The following is a 22,333-nucleotide window of genomic DNA, read 5'->3' on the forward strand; positions in this document are numbered from 1 at the left end:
TAATGGTTGTATAGCAAGCAAAGACTAATGGGAAATAATTCGGTAACTTTGTAACAAAAAGTTCACAAAAATATAAAGCACTTTCAAACTTCTACTTTTCCCTTGAATTTAAAGATTTTTATTTATGGTTCGAAATGAGAACCTACTAACGTGCACATATATTTTTTGTAGGCTGAAATACTAATGGCAAAATATTTATTTTCAAATGTTTGGTTATTTGTCGTGACTTAATTATTAGTCATAATTTTATCCCGAATTTCTTTATTTATATTATGTTGTTTTTGTTTTTTTCATTTCATACAGCTATTATATCACACTCCTCACATCAAACCATTGGTTTGTTTTGAATTTCACGTAAAGCTACACAAGGGCTATCTATGCCAGCCGTCCCTACTTTAGCAGTAAAAGAGTAGAGGGAAGACAGGTAGTCATCACCACCCACTCCCAACTCTTGGGCTCGTCTTTTACCAACTAGCAGTGCGATTAAATGTCACGTTATAACACCTTCACGGCTGAAAATTCGAGTATGTTTGGTGTAACGGAGATTCGAACCCACGACCTTCAGGCTACGCTCTAGCCATGCTGGGCCGTCATATCAACTAGTATAAAGAAAAAAATGGCATAATCTTATTTCATAATTACAACTGATAAGTGTTGCATTTTCAGCATTATACATTCATGTTATTTCAACTCCAGAAATCCGAAACTCGCCACTCTTTAATGTGACTGCTGGTTGCTTTTTTTTTTCTTCTTCTTTTTTGGCCTGATATTACAATTGTTATGCCTAACTTTATTCCCTTTTTTAAAAGAACGATGCATTAATCTATTTTGTTTAGTGTTATCCTCGTTATATTTCACTGTATAATGTTATGTGAATCAACTAATCGACCAACTGTTACCTGCTACTTAGTAGTATTAGTTGTAATAAACAGCTCTCTCCCTATCTGTCAGTAATATCCGTCAGATAGTTCAATGTTTTAATACAGAGTTGTAAGCAATATTCTGGTGTTTCTTATTTAAATATTAAATAGAATGTGCATGGCTTTAAAATCGTGAAACTTCAACTAACATATAGACTGATTTATTAGTTATATGATGGATCAGTTACTTCAGTGATTGAGAAGTGAATGAAAAGCTATAGAATGAAGGATTTATTTAGTAGTAATTGGAAAGTTACTGAGTGATGACTGTTTGAGTAAAGTAAATTAGTAAGTTTGTTAGGTTTCTTATCACTTGAATAAATTGTTGCTAAACGTTTATGTTGAAAAGTTTGTTCGTGAACCTAGTCCTACAACTTGCTACATGGTGAACATAGTTTGTAGCAAAATTTGCTGTCCAATAGCAAATTATTGGATAAATAATTTAATTAATTTCATAACGTGGACTACGTTTATTTTTATGAGGTAATCTTAAAGAACCTGTCAAACAATAGCATACGTTAGAAAACTATTGAGGGTATGTTGTTGTTATATTTTTGCGCAAAGTTCACAATGGGCCATCTGCGCTTTTTTCTGAAGATAATCGAATTCCGAATTTTATCGTTGTTAGACCGTAAGATTAACGTTGATCTGTAAGGAGGGTTCTGAGTGGCGTAAAGAATACTATATGACAGCATCTATCATGCTAGTGCTCACGAGGTCTTTCGTTCAATACCAGACTGTTATGGTAGATTAGAATACAAGAGGTATAGTGGTTGTTGACACATTAACAAACTACTTCACAAGAGCTGTTGTAACGTGAATTGGGTTAAGATGGTGAAGTGTAATTGTCTGTGTATTGTTTATTATATCATAACAAAAATTAGGGTAATGATTATTTAATCTTAAATTATTTATTTAGTAGCACTAAAACCAAATCATTAAAGAAACTTCACTAATTAATGACAAAAAGTTTTATTTGTAGATAAGCACAAGGCAATTTTTGCTCTGCCCACCATGGATATCGAAAACCCGGTTTCTAGCAGACATACCGCTGTGCCTATGGGGGGCATGACAAAAAGCAAAACGTTAGTGACATGAGAGGGTAGCTATAGGAACTTGCTGAAAAATATTGAACTTAATTAAAAATAAATTTGAGAAGTCTTGTTGTTAATTAATTAGCTACCCAATATACGTTCTTATACTTTCTAGGAGCTTCTATAACGGGTTCACTAAAGTGTAGGTACGTATATAAATTCAAGTATAGCATAGGCCTTGAAATAATGACATAAGCAAAATAAGCCAAACATACTTCTTGTCCATTATATTAAGTTATATCACGATATTGTATTTTTTGTTCAAAACTACTAACATAATATATGAACAGAAAGAGAGTTTTTTTTTTATCCTTTTCAGGCTGTTCTTTCACATCCACTCCTTACTATACAGAAAATAATCGATTCTTCTCTTAATCTCGTGTAAAGTGCAGGTTCTCCATTAATACCGGCAGAAAATCCCTCATAAGACAATTAACCTTCTATAAAGGATATAAGCAATTTTTATGATGAACAAACAAAGGTGAAATGATCACCAGCTGCCAAGTTGTGAAGAAAATCTTAGATGATTAATCTATAAAAGGAGCACAAGTGGAAAGGACGATGTTGGGTAAGATTTCTGTTGATTACTATTTATTAAGGCCCCGGCATGGCCAGGTGGCTAAGGTACTCGACTCGTAATTCGAGGGTCGCGGGTTCGAATCTTCGTCACACCAAAAAATGCTATCCATTTCAGCCGTGGGAATGTTATAATGTCACGGTCAATCCCACTATTCGTTGCTAAAAGAGAAGCCCAAGAGTTGGCAGCGGGTGGTGGTGACGAGTAGCCTTCCCTCTAGTCTTAAACTGCAAAATTAGGGACGGCTAACACAGATAACCCTCACATAGCTTTGCGCGAAATTTATAACAAACTAAAATCATCTATATCAAATATGTAATCCAGTTTTTTTTAAACCCAAATGCAATGGACCGAAACACGGACATAGTTTAAAACGTTGTCCTTTTCATCTGCGCCACTTTTGTACTGATCACTTTGTTGAACTAACTGAATCCATAGTAGGTAGTTTTAATTAAAAAAAAAAAGAATGCTTTTCTGATATCGAGAAAACTTGCGATATTGTACGACACAACGGTCTCATGTTCCGAATGACAGAAATACAGCTACTGCGCTAAATTATTCGCTGGCTCTGGAACAGAAAATGCAGGCTATAGAGTCGAGGGAATCTTCTCAGCGTTATTTACTCGGGGAGCAGGTGTCCCTTAGGGAGGGGTAGTTAGTCCTACCTTCTTCATCATGTATGTTAACAACATGTCTTTGAAAGATCCAAATTACGGATACTCGTCACAGTTCGCTGATGACGTAGCAGCCTGGAAAAGTACCCCCACACCATCTATAGCAGCTACAAGTAAAACAACCACAATTAAAAAGAATATGCAAATATTGCCAAAATATAAAATTAAAATTAACATACCTAAAACTCAACTAGTGGTTTTCGTTAAATTAACCAAACATAAAAAGAACAACCATAGCTATATATGACCGGATCACTCTCTCAGACTGCTACATCCATCAAATTTTTAGGAATAACCTCTGACCCAAAACTCGCATGGATTAACCACTTAAACGTTATTAAAACTAAAATCTAACACACAATAAATTATACCAGGAGCGTAACTTGTAAAAACATAGGAGCAACAGCCGACAACATACCAAGTATTTACAAACATAATTGAGAATGCAGCTCCAGCATTGATAAACGTAACACCAAAACTAGTACAAAGTAAACTACAAACAATATGAAGCACACTACTCACAACAGCATATAAAGTCCATAAAACAACTTCCTTTGATTTCATGTACAAAGACTCAAACATAGAAACTGTAAAAGATAAATTCCTATATAATACACTAAATTACTTCTAGAGAAATTGGGGGAAAGACGACTTATTATGCGAACTTGATAAATATTGAAAACATGATGTTGATAGCCCTGAGCCACCTCTCCCCAGTGAATATATACATACTCGTATGTATAAGAAATAAAAAAAACCAAGCTACCTAATTACTAGACATTTCAAAATCTAACACAAATTTAAATTATTTTAAAACACTGTAGGATATTTATGTAAATTGTCTCATATTAATTTGAAACCGCTGGGACTGTTTGTGAAGCATGGAACTATATGCCAACCAAACGAAGTAAAAGTGCATTCTACGCATCTGATGCTACTTTACTTACCTACATGAACATGGCCTTGAAAAGGGTCAGAGCATGCGCGCGTAATTCGTTCTGATCCATTCCAAGCAATCCTTTGCTTGAAGCAACTAAAAAAAGTAGTCAAAGTGTTCTTTAGTTGTAGTATTAAACATCAGAGGTGAGATAGTGAGCTCTGCGTCACTCATAGGGAACTGTAGTTGCTGAAACAAGATATCTGTATTGACATCTCAGTCAACACCAGGTAGAGACATCACAGTGTCAAAGGCACAGGCCAGCGTTTGTGCCTAGGAGCACAAACATTTAGATTGATGTTTGATCCCTGCTCATGAGCATCAGGAAGGTGAGCTGTTGTGAGAAACTTATCTTCTATTTAGGCATGAACCAGGGTTTTCTAACATCCGCTGTGGTTCTAGCAGAATAGCTCATCTGCCACACAGGTCACCATTTCATGTTTGTTATCTCTCTTGGTCACAGGTGATGACAACCAAACTTGGAATGGGATTCCCCTGACTAGCAATACTTTGGGTATACCACAGAGACCTAATCTTGGTCTCAGGACCTGCAGTTAGCAAATTGTATTTTTTTCCCTCAACCATCTATGCTTCTCTATGAACCAAAGGTAATGTTTAATGGCAGATCATGTTCAGCAGTTCTTGAAGTATTAGTTTGTGGCTCTGCTTTCTGATTTTTGGACTGATCATGATTGTATACATTGCCCTTTGCTTAATCAACAAAATGCTTACATCAGAAGGAGAACTTCTATTAGATCCCATTTCTAAGATCAGCCTACTATTGATTTTTAACTTCTATTTCTGTACACAAGCCATTCGTTTGTAAAATGTCGTTTCCACGTCAAGCTACTCTCCACTATGAAGTAAAGTCGAGGCAAAAACTTCTGCGTATAAAATGCCCAATACCAGTGAAAAGTAATAATTATGCATCTGCACAATGAAGTCCAGATTGAACAGAGCTGGTGTTTTCTAACTTGATCAGATTTCAAAACACGAAATGGAATAAACTGTATAACAAGAGCAACCTTACGAATACTTTATTCTAGTACTACCACATACTTATAACTGGAACAGGAAGCAAAAACAATTTAATTTCAATTAGTTGTATTAATGATGTAATTCTGTTCTGCGTATATGAAGGGCAATGCAAGGCCTACATCTGCAGATGCATATTAACCAAAGTAATCATGGTAATATGCAAAATAATTTCATGCTATAGGAAGCCCTATCTGAATTACAAATAAATACAAGTGTGGAAACCATCTTTAGCTTGGATGAAATACTCAAATCATAAACATATCTATAGATTAATATCCAGGTCCACATTGTGTATAATATCTACATTGAGCAGCTTATAGAAGCAAAATTGTGGAAAAAAATTCCAGAGAAATAACTGAACAACAGCATCACTTTAATATAAGTTCAAACTTTCATCATTTTTTTTTAAATATATACCCATGAATGATCACTCTGGGAATAAAGCCCCTTGACACTTGTCCTAAAAAAACACAATTTCCATGCCCTGAAAGAATACTATAGATAGAAGTTATGCCTATCACTTTGAACTATTATTACCATCATTATTTGACAATTATCACAGTGAAATAGAAACCTAGACCAAAACTGCTGAATTCACAGCTCAAAATGAGAAAGTTTTGAAGCTTGTAAGAAAACCTTGGCAAGAGCTCTAAATCCGGAAGATGTCTATAGTAGAGTCCAATTAATAATTCTTGTTGAAAAGATGCTCAGAATATGCATCAATGTAATTAGTAAAATGTGTGGTAACTGTTCTAGCTATAAGAATCTTTATCATGAAACATGGAAAGTGCCAATTAATTTGGAACGTCATCAGTACACTTCTGTCTCAAAGACCACCACTCTTACCAGTTATCTTCAATTTCTACACCAACAAAGTATGGGTACTGCATAAAGAGCGCTTCAGGAAATGACCATGGGTGGGAAGGTATTATACAATAACGACTGTGATAATTGTTCACCACAAAATTTCAGACTTTGTGAAATGAGTATCTGATGTCACTGGAATCTGTCAAAACCAGCTTAGAAAATTTAAAGATCGGGTAGAAAGTGAAACATGGAAAGTCCGTCAAAAATGTTTAAGAACATTGTGGATAGTGACCTGTAATCATAACCATAGGTTGTATATATGCCACAGATAGTGATAACGTAGGGTGGGAATTATTCATCTTGTTAAATAACAACATTTTATATAAAAATGGTGAAGCATTCAAGCTTGCCATACGCAGCACATAGATGGAGCTAGAAGTCATAAATTAAGTTTTATTATTCGAACGTTGGATGACCATAAACCAAAACCAGCCATCAAGAATTTTGAGGTTAAGAAATGATATATTGATAGTCCCAACTACTGAAGCTTACAAGATAGCCTTAGAACTCCATATCCGAGACACTAACCCATCTGCAGACATTCCCAGCAGCCAATTAGCAACCCTCATAGAATTCACCACGATGAAGACAAACTTCATGTTCAACAACAACTATATACAAACAAATGGCCTAAACTTGTGCAATCTAATATCACCAGTTCTAGCCAATATTTTTATGACACAAGTTGAAATACAAGCAATTAACACAGCATTACATCCACCACTATATTGGTACAGATATGAAGACGACACAATTGCGGGATCCACATCTACAGAACACACAATTTTTTCAGTCACATTAATTCTATACATCCCAACATTAACTTCACATATAAACAGAAAGAAAGCAATCAAATATCATTTCTTAACCTCAAAATTAGAAGAACCGATACAAAATTCAAAACAGCCATCGAGAAGTTTTTTGTTTTTTTTTGCAAACTATTCATTCAAATACCATTAGTTATGGAGAGTTTTCATAAAACTCAATCAGAAGGATTGACAAAACTGGAAAATGGCAAGCTAAGTAAGAGGCTGATCCATCAGCAGAGAGTGCTTAAATTATTTAAGGTAAGTAAATTAACTAATCATGCTAATTGCTTAATTAGCAAACTGACCAGAACTCGTTCTTTTGTCCAAGAATATGAAGATGACTGTGCAAGATCATCTAAGAATTCTATTTTACCATTGTTTACCCATAATTATGAAGGCTGTTGTTGTTTTGAATTAAGCACAATGGGCTATCTGTGCTATGCCCACCACGGGTATCAAAACCCGGTTTTTAGCGTTGCAAGTCCGCAGACAAACCGCTGTGTCACTGGGGTTCAATTAGGAAGGCAAAAATATGTCAGGACTTGATTGAATGTCAGAGAGCACTGGTAAAGGTATAAAATATTAATTAATTAATTAGAGTAATTAATTATTAATAAATAAAACGGTTATTTACAGATTTTTTAAAATACTGATGCTCTTCAATATAGTTATGCAATCACCAATATTCACAAAGCAAAAGACTTGGACATGATTCATTACAAGGTGCTGTATATTAAGGTAAACCGAATGTAATACAGAGAACAACTGCATCTACTGTAGGGTGCCATTTTTGGTGTAACTGATGCGATATTTTACATCAGAAGTTAAGCTTCAATTAAAAATAACATTGAGTGGATAAATAAGAAAGTGTTTTAGCAAATAAATTGACGACAATGAAAATTTTAACAGTAAATGGATAAATAAAAAGTGTTTAAATAATTAAATTGTCTATAATGAAAACAATTTTAACATAGGATGGACAAATAAGAAAGCGTTTTAGCAGTTAAATTGACGACAATGAAAACATTTTTAACAAAGGATGGATGAATAAGAAACTATTGAACATATATATGGGGAAAATGAGAATGGCTATAACTTTTAGACAAATTGGAAAATAAATGTTGTGATATATGAGTTCTTTAAAACTGAAATTATGACTTAGTATGTGGATGAACAAATAAGAACAGGATCTGCAATACAGAAAGGCAGTTGCCTAGAGCTCCTCACTGTAAGTGATTTATATAAATATTTCTGAGTGACTCTTAAAGATAAAACAGAAAAATATTCAAAATAAAATAGTTGATTCATTAATGAATGTGTCACGTATATTCTATTGTATAATTTCTATCAAAATGTGATTTCATAAATAAATAACTTCATTTCAAAATGTAATTCGAGAAAAGTTTCATATTTGATGTAAAAGACATGAACATATAAAAAGTAATGATTTTTTTTTCTATACGTTTGTCTTCTCCTCCTCTGGTACAGCGGTAGGTCTACGGATTTACAATGCTAAAAGCAGGGTTTCTATTCCCCTCGGTGGACTCAGCAGATAGTCCGATGTAGCTTTGCTATAAAAAACACACAAACACATACGTTTGTCTTACCTCAAAATAGTAACTCCTGGTTTTCAGTGAATGAAGAGTCTTTCAATATGTAACAATAGCCCATTTTCACTAGTTTTCACAAGTTCCTTTTGTCTTATGAATAGTTGGATTTTCGGCCATTACTCGTATAGTGTATCCATGGCTCCAAAGTATGGAGTACATTTTTGTGACAACTGAAGGGAGCCCACGAATCCTTTAATTCACAGTCCTGGTAAGTTAACTACTTGGTCACATTCAGGCTGGTAATTTTAACATTGATAAATATATCTCAGATGCGTGTATGACATGAATTGTTGAAAATGAAAGTATCTTAACAAATGAATGACAAATGATAAAGATTTCATTATATTAATTGATGAAAATGAAAGTAATGTTATTAACATCTAGATGAATAATTAATAAAATATTTTGAAGCATGGATGAAAATGAAATAAAGTTAAGATATAAATGGATAAATAAAAAGTTTTGTAATATTTCAGTATTTGAATTAATAAAATGTATTTTCTAATTACGTTCTATCATCTGGATTTTGATGTGAGTGATATAAAATACCTTCAGTTTAATTGTATGTAATCAAATGCTGCTCCCAACATAAAATTCGGGAGAAATGTCCCTACTAAATGCATGAAGAAAATCATTTTAAATTTGAATGAAAATATTTATTGTCAACATATTTTAATAAATTCATTCATTTACAACAGTAGCCAAATATGGCCAGATGGTTAAGGCACTCAACTCGTAATCCGAGGGACGCGGGTTCGAATACCTGTCACACCACACATGCTCGCCCTTTCAGTCGTGGGGGCGTTATAATGTTACAGTCAATTCCACTATTCTTTGGGTAAAAGAGTAGCCCAATAACTGGCGGTGGGTGGTGATGATTAGCTACCTTCCCTTTAGTCTTACACTGCTAAATTAGGGACGGCTAGTGTAGATAGCCTTCGTGTAGCTTTGCGCGAAATTCAAAAAACAACTAAACATTTTCAACAGAGCTTTTGAAACTCCAAGCAAGTTCGTCGTTTTTGTTGTTAACATCGGTTCTTTGTAGTGACTGCCATTCACAAGAATAGATTATAAAATATTGATCAAACGATCAATATTTTTATGACACAAGTTGAAATACAAGCAATTAACACAGCATTACATCCACCACTATATTGGTACAGATATGAAGACGACATGGCAAACGGCAAACCACCGAAAGACGAGAATACAGTCATGTGGAAAAGTTAGGACACCCTATGAAAGCCTGTGTATTTTTTAACATTTTTGAATGTATATATATATATATTTAATCTCAATTTCAACAATACTGAGAGATTAAAGGAATATAACTAAACAATTAAAACTGAAGAAAAGACTTTTCAAGATCTTCTTTAAATGTAATTCTACAAAAATGCGTATTCTAACTCAGGAAAAAGTTAGGACACCCTACCCACTAATAGCTAGTGTTACCCCCTTTGGCTGAAAAAACTGCAGTGAGAAGCTTCTTGTAGCCATCTACCAGTCTCTGACATAGGTCTGAAGAAAGTTTGCCCCACTCCTCAATGCAGAATTTTTTCAGCTGTGAGATGTTTGAGGGGTTTCTTGCATGTACAGCCCGTTTCAAGTCACCCCACAACATTACAATGGTATTAAGATTTGGGCTTTGACTCGGCCATTCAAGGACTCTTCATTTCTTAGTTTTCATCCAGTCCTTGGTGGATTTACTTGTATGTTTTGGGTCATTATCGTGTTGCAGGGTCCAGTTCCGCTTCAGCTTTAATTTTCGTACAGATGGTCTCACATGATCCTCAAGCACCCTCTGATACACAGTAGAATTCATGGTGGATTCTATGATTGTGAGCTGTCCAGGTCCTGCTGCAGCAAAGCAGCTCCAAACCATGACACATCCACCTCAATGCTTTACAGTTGGTATGAGGTTCTTTTCCAGAAATGCTGTATTTGGTTTATGCTAAACATGTCCTCTGTTCTGGTGTCCAAATAATTCAATTTTGGACTCATCTGTCCAAAGAACATTATTCCAGAAGTCTTGGTCTTTGTCTACATTCTCTCTGGCAAACTTCAGCCTGGCTTTGATGTTTCTCTTAGAGAGCAAAGGTTTCCTCCTTGCACACCTCCCATGCAAGTTAAACTTGTGCAGTCTCTTTCTGATTGTAGAGGCATGCACTTTCACATCAACAGTAGCCAGAGCCTGCTGTAGGTCCCGTGATGACATGTTAGGGTGTTTGGAGACCTCTTTTAGCATCTTGCGGTCTGCTCTGGGGGTGAACTTGCTTGGACGACCAGACCTGGGCATGTTGGCAGTTGTTTTGAAAGCCCTCCACTTGTTGACTATTTTCCGGACAGTGGAATGGCTGATTATAAAATCTTTTGGGATCTTTTTAAATCCCTTACCAGACTTATAATCTGCTACAATTTTCTTTCTGAAGGCCTCAGACAGCTTTTTTGCTCTCACCATGGTGCTCACTCTCACTTCAACAGTCAGAAGCACACCAAACTAAATGTCTGAGGTTTAAATAGGGAAAGCCTCATTCAAAATGCTGAGTAACGGTCTTCCAATCATGTGCACTTGGTGTGATACACCTGTGTGTGAGTTGAGCCATTTTAAGTGGGAATAAATGGGGGAGTGTTCTAACTTTTTCCTCACTTAGAATATGCATTTTTGTAGAATAACATTTACAGAAGACCTTGAAAAGTATTTTCTTCAATTTTAATTGTTTAGTTATATTTCTATAATTTCTCAGTATTGTTAAAATTGAGATTAAATATCTATATATCCAAAAATGTTACAAAAATATACAGGCCTTCATAGGGTGTCCTAACTTTTTCACATGATTATATGCATGTAGTGCGTAGGTATACCATGTGTTTCATACCGTATTATTTGATATATAAATCTTTCAAATATTTTTTCATACTGAGTATAGATTCTTAATAAGGAATGTCTGTCAAGAGGAATACTAAGTACCTTTGCCCAAGTTGCTTACAGAACTATGTCGATCAATAATAGTGCCAATGCATGTTTGATTTGGTTTTTGAATTTCGTGCAAAGCTACACAAGGGCTATCTGCGCTAGTCGTCCCTAATTTAGCAGTGCAAGACTATAGTGAAGGTAGCTAGTCATCATCACCCACCACCAATTCTTGAGTTGCACTTTTACTAATGAATAGTGGGATCGACCGTGACTTTTAACGCCCTTACGGCTGAAAAGGTGAGCATGTTTGCTGTGACGGGAATTCGAACCCACGACCTTCAGATTATGAGTCCAGCTCCCTAACCACCTGGTCATGCCAAGCCCACTTGCATGTTACCCCGAGGAAGACTGTTTTAACATCAAATACACCGTACAGAAACTTAGAGTTGTTTTTCACTGAGAAAGTGAGTGATACTTTATGGATATGACAAATCTCCTCTTATAGTGATAGTTATTGTCAATTACATGGATAATGCCTGCATCCTCAGAAGAATAACGTTGTTATTAGTATATGACGCTACGCATCCTCCGTCTGAGACAGCTTGACTTGATAAAACATAATTCAGCTTAACATTAACTTCAAGCTGAACCTTTGAGAGCTAATCATCACATATAACTTGAACTTACTTTCGTGTTTCTGTAAAAGTGCTACACTTTATACTTGTCTTTAACATTGATTATTATTTGTGTGAAATTAAGATTTTTATTGTGCACAACTTGTGTCCTGTCTCTTTCTTTGTATCAAATTCAGTCGAGTTAAGAGAAGGTCAAAATTACTCGATGGTAAATTAACAAAACTGAGAATAAGTCAACATCATGACCATCTTTTAGCAAAGACTATACACACTAGATGCTCCCTCAAGTAGAAAAATGTATTTATATTTATAAAACCTTCAACAGAGAACTTATATACTATGAGCTCCCTAAAATAAGAAATTAGGATCTATCATGTGTAGAAAGTGCATGTAATACACTCTGTTGTATATAAAGAATCATTATACACCACAATTTACTTTAAAAGAGATTTGCCACATAGGGACAACATACATACTAGGATCTGTCTTATATAGGGGACATATAAAGATATCAGACACTATTTTACCTAGGAAACATAACCACAGATATCAGACTCACGTAGAGAATAAACACAATAGTTTATCCATATTACAGGATAAAGTTTATTAGGTAAATCAATATTATTATTAATTCATTATAAGCGCTAAAAAGTATGTTGTAAATGCCACGAGTCTTTCAGTTTTGGAATTTGGTTGTTTCACCTACTCTAAATACAGCATTTAAACATTACCAGATCTTTAGCCGTTCATAACTAGAATAAGCTATATCTTTATTGAGATATATTCACGAATATTTTTTTAAATGTTTCAAGCTCTGTCCTCATATTCGGAACCAAGGTATTCGAAAGTTGCTTCAGATCAAGTCTGTGTACGAAAGTTTATACAGCCTGTTATGAAGTGGAAGTTAATTTCTCATGGAAAATGAGTAATGGAAATGATCACTGACTTACGTAATCTGGGATTCCTTGACACTGAATCAGAACTTAGATATGACATCGTTTAGTTTTAATATACTTTCTTCTCCTTGCTTCAGCAGCGAGAATTTAAACTATGTGCAAAAGTCGGCTATCTTGTCAATAGACGTGCAGTACATTGTACGGTAATCTTGTCAATAGACGTGCAGGACATTGTACTGTAATCTTGTCAATAGACGTGCAGGACATTGTACTGTAATCTTGTCAATAGACGTGCAGGACATTGTACTGTAATCTTGTCAATAGACGTGCAGGACATTGTACTGTAATCTTGTCAATAGACGTGCAGGACATTGTACTGTAATCTTGTCAATAGACGTGCAGTACATTGTACTGTAATCTTGTCAATAGACGTGCAGGACATTGTACTGTAATCTTGTCAATAGACGTGCAGGACATTGTACTGTAATCTTGTCAATAGACGTGCAGGACATTGTACTGTAATCTTCTCAAACCTCAAAACTGAGCAATAATTCTTCATTGTTTGATAGTAAACATCCTTTTACTGTACTTCAATATATTCTTCTACAAACAATGTTTTTTAACCTACTTTTCTGCGATATTTCATAGTTAGCCTTGGAACCTTACAAAATCAGCTTCTATGTATTTATATGTAAAATGTACGTAAGAAATAAATGTGTTTATAGTAAAAGAATACGTGTGAATAAGACGTCCAAAAATGAGGGAGATATTCGGCTAAGAGTCAGTATAATAGATTTTGTTAGTAGGCCTGTTAACCAAAGGTTTTGTGAAAGTCACGTGATATTTTAGGTGTACATGAAACAACTGTCAAGATCGGAAACATTGGCAATTCTTGCGTGAAAAAACTTGTTTAAATAGAGAGTTTGAAACAAATGTATTACATTAACAATAACACTTCAGTTCTATTTTAATTAAGTAATTCAGAAACACATCAATAGTTCTGAAATCTTTATTTTTATATTGACTATACAAAAACAGTATTTAAATCACATGAAATAATTATATTCAATAGAGTAGCATGAAAATTATGAAAAAACGTTAAGTATTATAAGCATTTTTGGCGTTTCAGAGAATTATACACTGGACTCATCTTTAGATCTTAGGAAGTCCTGCAGAGATCTGGCTTTCAATTCCACACTCGTCTCTTCCTCTTAAAATCTTGAAATATCCTGAGAGAAGTAATGTTACAAAAATAAAAAGAATAAACATCGATAGAAATGTGAATATTTTTAACGAAAGAATGGATGAATAAATAAGAAAGTGTTTTCACCCATCATTTGATGAAAATCATAGTGATATTATGAATATGAAGATAGATGCTTTGTTTGCTTGTTACTACTTGTAAATCTACACTAGGTGCTATTTGCACTGTGCCAGCCCCCCGCTAGTACAGCGGTAAGTCTACGGATTTATACGCTAAAATCAGGGGTTCGATTCCCCTCGGTGGGCGCAGCAGATAGCCCAATGTGGCTTTGCTATAAGAAAATACTGCACTGTGCCGGTTGCTGGTATGGAATCCATAGTTTCACGTTATAAGACCTCAAACTTATTACTGAGCCCACAAATATTTTATATGGAAAGTTAAGAAAGTAATTGAGAAATTTAACGGATGAAAATGAGGTATCCTTATTTTGAAAGGAAAAATGAAACAGTATTCTTAAATCGAGGATTAATGAAAAGAAAATTGTCTTAACATGTTTAATAAATCATTTTACCCGAAAAATAATTAAAACAAAATGATTTTGGCATATTAATGAATAAATAAGAAAATATCTGATATACGAATCGTTGCAAGTAAAAGCAACGTGAAACGTGATAGTCTGTGAGTATGTTACACGATGAAACATTATATGGATGGAATTTTAAAAATAAGAAGATGAGTGAGTGAATGGATGGTAAACAAGTGAATGACATGAAAATAAGTGAAAGAACGTTAGCATGCGCGTTCATGATAAAGAAAGTGATATCAATATAAATATCAGTGAGAGGACGTTAGTACACGTGATAATGATAGAGAATCATATTGTTAATATGAGGACGAACGAGAAGACGTTAGTACTTGTGTAATAATAAAATAAAAAATATTGTAAACGTGTGGATGAGTGAGGGGACATTATTAAACCAGTGGACGGTAAATAAACGAATATTGTTAACATGAAAATTAGTGAGGGGACGTTGGTACACGAATGAATGATAAAGAAATAAATACCAGTGCTATGAAGATGAATACTTAGTGTAACATTTAGATAAATGTAAAGAAATAAGCAACGTTAATAATTCAACGAAAATTTTGTGATGAACGTGGTACGGATGTTAATAATGTTAATATAAGATTAAATGGAATACACAGACACCTAGAGAGTTAATAATTTAAATGATACTCGAATCTGGTTGTGTGGAAGCAGAGGGGATACTTACATGTTCAAAGATGTGAGGAGATTCATTAGAAAAAAAAACATTTGAATATTAAGACATCAGTTTTGTAAATAAAAAGGAATGGAATAAAAATAGATAAATCCTAGATGAATCAGACAGAATTCAGACTTTTCCGTTTCATTCACGTATTTACTTACAACATCCTAAATTTCAGACGCCATTTTATCAAAGTACAGAAAATTTAATAAGAAATACCTTTGTCACCCCAATCACTGTTCCAAGAGTTTGCTACAAGCCAATAAGGCGTATTATTTTCAACTCCCCAACCAAGGATTCGGATAGCATGCCCTCCAAGAACTTCACTGCTATGGCGTTGGTAGACCCCTGAAAATAATGTTTTGCGTCTCATAAAAATACTACCACACTAATATTAAAATGTTAAAATAAATAAATAAGTTAGCAGAAGTCAATAAAAATGTTTTGTATAATTCTAAACTCATTTCTAGGATATTATTTTTAATGCTTACATCAGTAGGTGTAAATATAGCGCAACCTGTGAAATACAAAATAGTCAGTGATTAATCATAAATATTATTTTTTTTAACTTTGACCTTTTTCTTTCCAATTTATTACATTTAAGCCTCTTACCAGACTTATAATTGATAAAATCAGAGTATACTGTGAAGGCGCCCTCTACTGGCCCGTTCTTCATTATTTCGATCTGGATTTGATTAACATTGGATGATACAGAGTAAGAAGACTTTCCTAAAAAAAGAAATCAAAATATTTTTCAAAATATTTTCCTTATTATTAATTTTACCTATAAAATAAATATTTAATATAGTTATCCGTAATTTGAAGTTTTTCGGGTGGACTATAGCAATGTTTCAAACACAGTACTTACCATAATGCTTGTCAGCAGAATAGCTTGCGTTATATCCTTTTTCACACATGGACACACACTTTGGAGTTTTCTGAGATTCGTCACAAGGAGGGCGAGATCCATTGATGTGATGTTCGCAAGGCTTGATTAGGTATGGTTGGCACCCCACATGACTACCATACAACCCTCCAGAGACGATACCATTGTGGACCCAATAACTCCATGCTGCCCCAGGAAAACCTCCGTTACACCTACATTACAAAAGTAAAAGGATATACTTTCACTGGCGAAATTTTCCTGTACTTTAATTGCAAAAACAAGAACAAACTAAACATTCAGTTTTGAAAACTGTGCTACCCCATAGTCGCAACAAAGTGACATTAGACACGTAGGTGTGAAAGCTATAGTGTACTATGCTTTTTCACAACCGTAACGTTATACGTTAAAGTGTGAAAGTTGTACTACACCAAATTCTCAACAATGAAATATTAAACATCAGTGTAAAAGCTGAAAATATTCAAGTGTAAAACTGTTGTACACATTTGGCAGATAAATGTGCTTTTGAAACATAAATACAACACTATGCATGTTTATATAACTCTTGAATATTTAACAGTAGTCTTTGCAGAGAATTTAAGAACTATATAAACAAACCCCATGCCACAATTCCAACAACATGATAGTAGGTCTTCTGCTGAAACTTCAAACTTCACTTTGCCTCCAGAAGCGATACAATATCGATCAGACATTGCCTCCACAGCTCCGAAAGCCTTCAAAAAGTGATGAACAAAAACAAATTCTAATTCGTAACGTGTTCACGGTAATATTTACACTGTAAAACTAGATGCAATATAATTAGCCAAATGAGAATTGTTCTGTCACAACATGGAGGATAATAACAATAATACGAAAATTGTAGTAAAGACTGGAATAAGAAAGTTAAAATAAAAATGAAAGGATTATAAAAGTAATAAAAGGAAACCAAACTTATATATGTAATTAAATAATATAGAGGGCTTGGATTAATGATAATTTGAAACTTAGCAGCTCCTCAAACCTCAAAATAAAAACGTACAAACTGTAACATAAGGGAGCTTAAAAGTATATTATCTAACCCTTTTTAAAACAAATCAATGCACTCTTAATACTTTTAACGATCGAATCTCATGATATGATATTAAAATAGAAAATTCATAATTAGTAAGCATTTTGTATGTTGTCTACGCTGTTCATTCTGTCAGTGGCGTATTTAGGTAGGGGTTGTAGGGGTTATAGGGGGTTAAAGCCCATGATTTTAATGGAAGTCTATTGATAATTTTATTCGATATAAAATTATATTGGATGTAAGGTCCATAAAAATTATTAGCTCCTGGACCCATTCAATCTTAAATCCGCCACTGCATACTGCGGGTGTCGAGTCCTAAATTTATCCTTATGAACCTTGAAGTTTACAGCTGAATTGCAGTGAGGCGAATAATAACTATACAACGCTAAAATACGTTTAAACTAGATTTATTAATTATTGTTCCTATAATTACATCTAGAACAAATGAAATGCATGTTGATATGTAAAGACAGTTCGTACCTTTAATCTTTAATTACTTAACTTTAAACTAATTTGTTTATTATTTATTCTTTAAGAAACCTACAATAATGCGCTACTCAGTATCTGTAGAATTTAGAATTAACATATAATTAACAGCTTGTTGAAAATTGTATGTATGTTTGTTTCAGAAATTCGTGTTAGAACTACACAAGAGCTACTACCAGTGCACAGCCATCCCAAATTGGGTAGGCAATTAATCAACAGGTCTCACTGACAACTACTGAGTCACTCTTGTCTGATCGAATAGTTAGATTTGACTGTTACCCTTATAACGCACCCCAGCTACAAACTATGCATCCATGATGCAAATGAAAGCGAATCATGAATCCTCGGATTCACAACCAGGGCATCCTAATAACAAGACAAAAGCCCGGCTCATTTGTCAACAAATGCGTTATATAAACTTCAGAAAACGATTGGCTAGGTACTAACCAATAATATTCAACTTATCGGATTAGATTAATAAAAGACTGACGCAGGCTTCAGCATTTCACTTTTCATTATCTCTTTTAAAAAATTGTAATGTGTGAAATTTCCTTTCTTATACTGAATATTATGTCTGTACTCTCACCCAGCACGATCCACATGATCCTTGATCACGTATTTCTCCGATCGATGCACAATTTGGCCACTGTTGTCTGGAATCAAAACTTGTTGGAACCTCGCCTAGGTAGTTGTGATGAATTTCTGGGAGTCTATAACGATCGTTGTCAGGATGAACACCCATCAATCCTTTAATGTACTTCATAGAGACGCCTTCGAAATTCTTACCGGCCTAAGCAATATATCACAACTATCAAATAAGTAGTAGCAGTAGCAAAAACTTTTACTTAAAAATATCAGAGTTGAGAACCTTTCTCGAAGGTTAAAAGAAAATTAAAAGAAGTAAAAACATTTTCACATGTAAGAACTAAAATGTACACCTATACAAGTATAGTTGGGTAGTGAATATCATGACTTGTATAGTTCGTCACTAAATGTCATGACTTGTATAGCTGGGCACTAAATGTCATGACTTGTATTACTAAAGAAAAACTTTACATCTTGAAATGTTATAAATTTATACTCAATATTTACGTGAGAATATCATAAATTAGATTAGTACATATACATATATATATGTTGATATGCATTTGTTTGCAAACTGTTTTTACAAAACTGTAACTTTTAACACGCATGCTCTCAATAGATTTGCGCAGTTGCAAAAGAAAAATAAGAGATTCCTCAAAGCCACAGCACTTGAAATTCTTTCAGGCAGCATAAGAGTCTAACCCTCCATGGTCTATAAGATAAAAATCTCGACAAGGAGAAAAGCGAAGCCTCTTATTTTTAGCCATGTTTTTGTTCTCCAGCAATACCAAGAAGTTGGACACGCGTATACTCAATTCTATTTTATTACTCATCAGAACCTCTACAAGCCCACCCTCAAACTGAAATTCTTTTGTGTAGGATCAAAGTAAATTAACCTATGAAGCTTTGGAGGTGGTGAAATACGTTATTTGAAAGGGTTTGATATCCTGAGTCCAAAAACTATAATTAGATCTTGAGATGATCAAGAAATGACGAAGATATAAGTTGAAAATGTATACTTAGAAAAAACAACAACAAAAAACCTACTCAGAACCTTTTTATGAGCTGTGGCCAAAGTCTTTGGTCATATAATTAATGATGGGATATTAAAGTTAACCGTGACATGTATCCCAGTTGTTTCTTATCTGATGGCTATCAGGGTTATCAACTCTGATTTCACGTTAGAAGGCAATGACTTCTGCTGCAGTTTATGAAATAAGACCCATGACCTTCTCACTATTTCATTTTTTATGTTACTCATACAATTGTGACTTTTTTTTTCGCAATGTTAGAAAGCTAACAGTGTAATATTTTTCCAGGAAACGCTTAAGTTCTTTCCTGTCCTTTCAAAAATAAGCGTTTTTAAAAGTTTTACTTAAGTGCCAAACTTGACAAAGAATGAAATGTTCATAAAGACGTGAAAAATATAAATACGTGGGAAGCATAGTTCCTGTAAAATATTTTGATAAGTCTTAAGTCGCAATAAATATTGTTTCTAAAATTCATTAAACATTTTGTATTATTTTCTGTTTAACATTGTGTGTTTGAGTACTTTAAGATATTGCAACATTTCAGAAAAGAATGATGTCTCGTCAATTAAACTAACCAATAAATTAGGGTAACAATTAAACTAACCAATAAATTAGGGTAACAGGTACTAACAGGCTACTTAACTAAATCCATTCAAAATTTAATCCCTTCACTAACTAACCGAACAATTACTCATAAATGATAGTGATCAACTGTTCAAATAAATCCATTCTGAACATAGTTTAAACACATTGGCCTAACCAGTTAAGTGTAAAAGGTTCACACCAGCTCCTACCTTCCATGTGGTGTTAATAAGATTGATGTAGTCAATCATCTTCTGGGAGAGAGGATGGATAGTGGGTGGGATGATGGTCCTGGCTGAAACCAGTCCAAGTAAAGCCAGAAAAAGTATTCGGATCAACATCCTGAAATCAAAGCAAGTTCTCTATTTATAACTATTTATAAAGAAGTAGATCCACCACATATAAACATAACACTGCATATATAAAAAATAACTTTCTGACGAATAATTTAAATAACTAATATTAAAGTCTCTGATGATTCTAAATACTTCTAAATAGAACCTTTGTGAATTGGTTTTACACTATTATCTTTCTTATGTTACACTTTGAACATCAATAACTATTTTGGGTGGAAATACCGATGACATTATATCATATTACTAGTAACATCTGTTACATTACATATATCCTCTCTCTTTCTACAGTTGTAAAGCATGATCTATGATCTTTAATAGCTTAAATCAAAACATCCCATAGTGTTAGATATCGACTGTTGCTCAGCTTACCTTGTTCACCTGCAGGATCTCTAAAGTGTGATAAAGAAACAACAAACTGTGCCTTGAAATGTCAATACTACTTGTATAATCTCACTAGTCACGAGACTTACTAATCATGAGACACTGGTACTGTTGTTTATCGAATTAGTGCCAATCGGAAACTTACCGAGTAGAGTTTCATAAGAAGTCATGTGATATGTACATCGTTCAAAGTCCATATTAATAAATACTATGGTACAAAAGCATGTTCATACTCATTGCACTGGAAAGATTATCTTAATTAAATAATGTACTTTTGTTGGTAATTTTATTTTAATACGTTACTTAATCACAACTTAAAGTTGTAAGTGACTAACTAGATTGCTGAGACTAAAATATTTTAACAATACATCGTAACTGACTGCAAATACTTGTAGAATAAACTAATACACAAGAAAACTAAATGTCTAATTATTAAAAATTATCCTAAATTATCCTTTCGGTATCGTCCTTGTCAATGATATTTTTTACTTTAATCCCAATAATATCTAACGAGCTTTCGGTCAACCTATGTGATATAAGTTTATCTTAAGTCCACCTAATAAGTTAAAAATAGAATAAAGTCTTCATAGATTTAAAGTTAATTAAAACAGTTATTTTTAACATTATTACTAACAAGATTTAATGGAAAATTAACTGTAAAAAATCACATAGTTTATTACTCGAAAATAGACAAGCATATAAGCATATATATATATTGTCGTTTTATTTCCACATGCGATTTGGGTTTCATCTTTTTTTTGCTATTACTTATAGTTTTCTGAATTTCTACTCGACTTTAAGCAAGAAGACACAAACAAATAATAATAATATTTTGCTTTAAAACTATTTAATGAGAATGAAATTTTAAATATGGAATTTTTATTATATCATTTTTAAACTATGGTTACTCTGTGCTTTCTCATTTATATATGAAGTAAATATTCTTAAACATTACCTTTTAATGGATCAGCAGTTTGTAAGCAGAATGCCTGCTAGTGGACTTTTATCTAACTGGCCTTTCTTGTCGTTTTTCTTGGCTTGTGTCAAAACCACCCTGCAGCTTTATATGTTTTACAAGTCAAAAACAAACGTGTAAGATGCTGCTCAGATCATGTACAAAAAACAATAAGAATATTTACGAACTGAAAATAAATATTTTGTTTTATCAATGCTTGTATAACACAACCAAACAGATCTTCACAAACAAGCTATTTAAATTTATGACACTTACAAAACTCGTCGAAATATTACTTTAATGAAATACAAGGTAGCATATCATGTTAAAAATATGTACAAAACTTGCCACAATATTATATTCGAAAAAATGGTAACATAACTTGTAACAGATACGTACATTGTACAGTATAAAACTCGACAAAATATTACTTTTGTAAAAGAGAAGGTAGCATGGGTCGTAACAGATATGTTACATAAAGTGGAAAAAAATGACATTTTTCATTTCTCAAAACTCGCACAGCCGAACTAAAATCGCAACACAATGAAATTCGCTAATAACT

General features: G+C 33.7%; 1 protein-coding gene across 1 annotated transcript; it reads right to left on the bottom strand.

Annotated features, from left to right (window-relative positions):
* Positions 1–13,966: 13,966 nt before the first annotated feature.
* On the bottom strand, positions 13,967–20,959 carry CtsB (Cathepsin B). The gene is made up of 8 exons (XM_076475453.1): positions 20,805–20,959; positions 20,292–20,421; positions 18,468–18,671; positions 16,945–17,060; positions 16,312–16,541; positions 16,056–16,172; positions 15,663–15,791; positions 13,967–14,200 (listed from the first exon to the last, which is right to left on the bottom strand). The coding sequence occupies exons 2-8, from the start codon at positions 20,418–20,420 to the stop codon at positions 14,124–14,126; spliced, it is 1,002 nt and encodes a 333-aa protein (XP_076331568.1). The 5' UTR covers position 20,421; positions 20,805–20,959; the 3' UTR covers positions 13,967–14,123.
* Positions 20,960–22,333: the final 1,374 nt, after the last annotated feature.

Source organism: Tachypleus tridentatus, chromosome 13 (genome assembly GCF_004210375.1).
Source record: "Tachypleus tridentatus isolate NWPU-2018 chromosome 13, ASM421037v1, whole genome shotgun sequence".
In the NCBI taxonomy this organism is placed as follows: Eukaryota; Metazoa; Arthropoda; class Merostomata; order Xiphosura; family Limulidae; genus Tachypleus; species Tachypleus tridentatus.

What these genes read in the sequence shown, in the direction of transcription:
- CtsB (XM_076475453.1), bottom strand. Translation starts at nt 20,420, where the DNA reads ATGTTGATCCGAATACTTTTTCTGGCTTTACTTGGACTGGTTTCAGCC. An exon ending in GATCATGTGGATCGTGCTGG is followed by an intron (nt 17,061 to 18,467) that starts GTGAGAGTACAG and finishes CACTTTTTGAAG; the next exon opens with GCTTTCGGAGCTGTGGAGGC. An exon ending in TGTTGGAATTGTGGCATGGG is followed by an intron (nt 16,542 to 16,944) that starts GTTTGTTTATAT and finishes TTTGTAATGTAG; the next exon opens with GTGTAACGGAGGTTTTCCTG.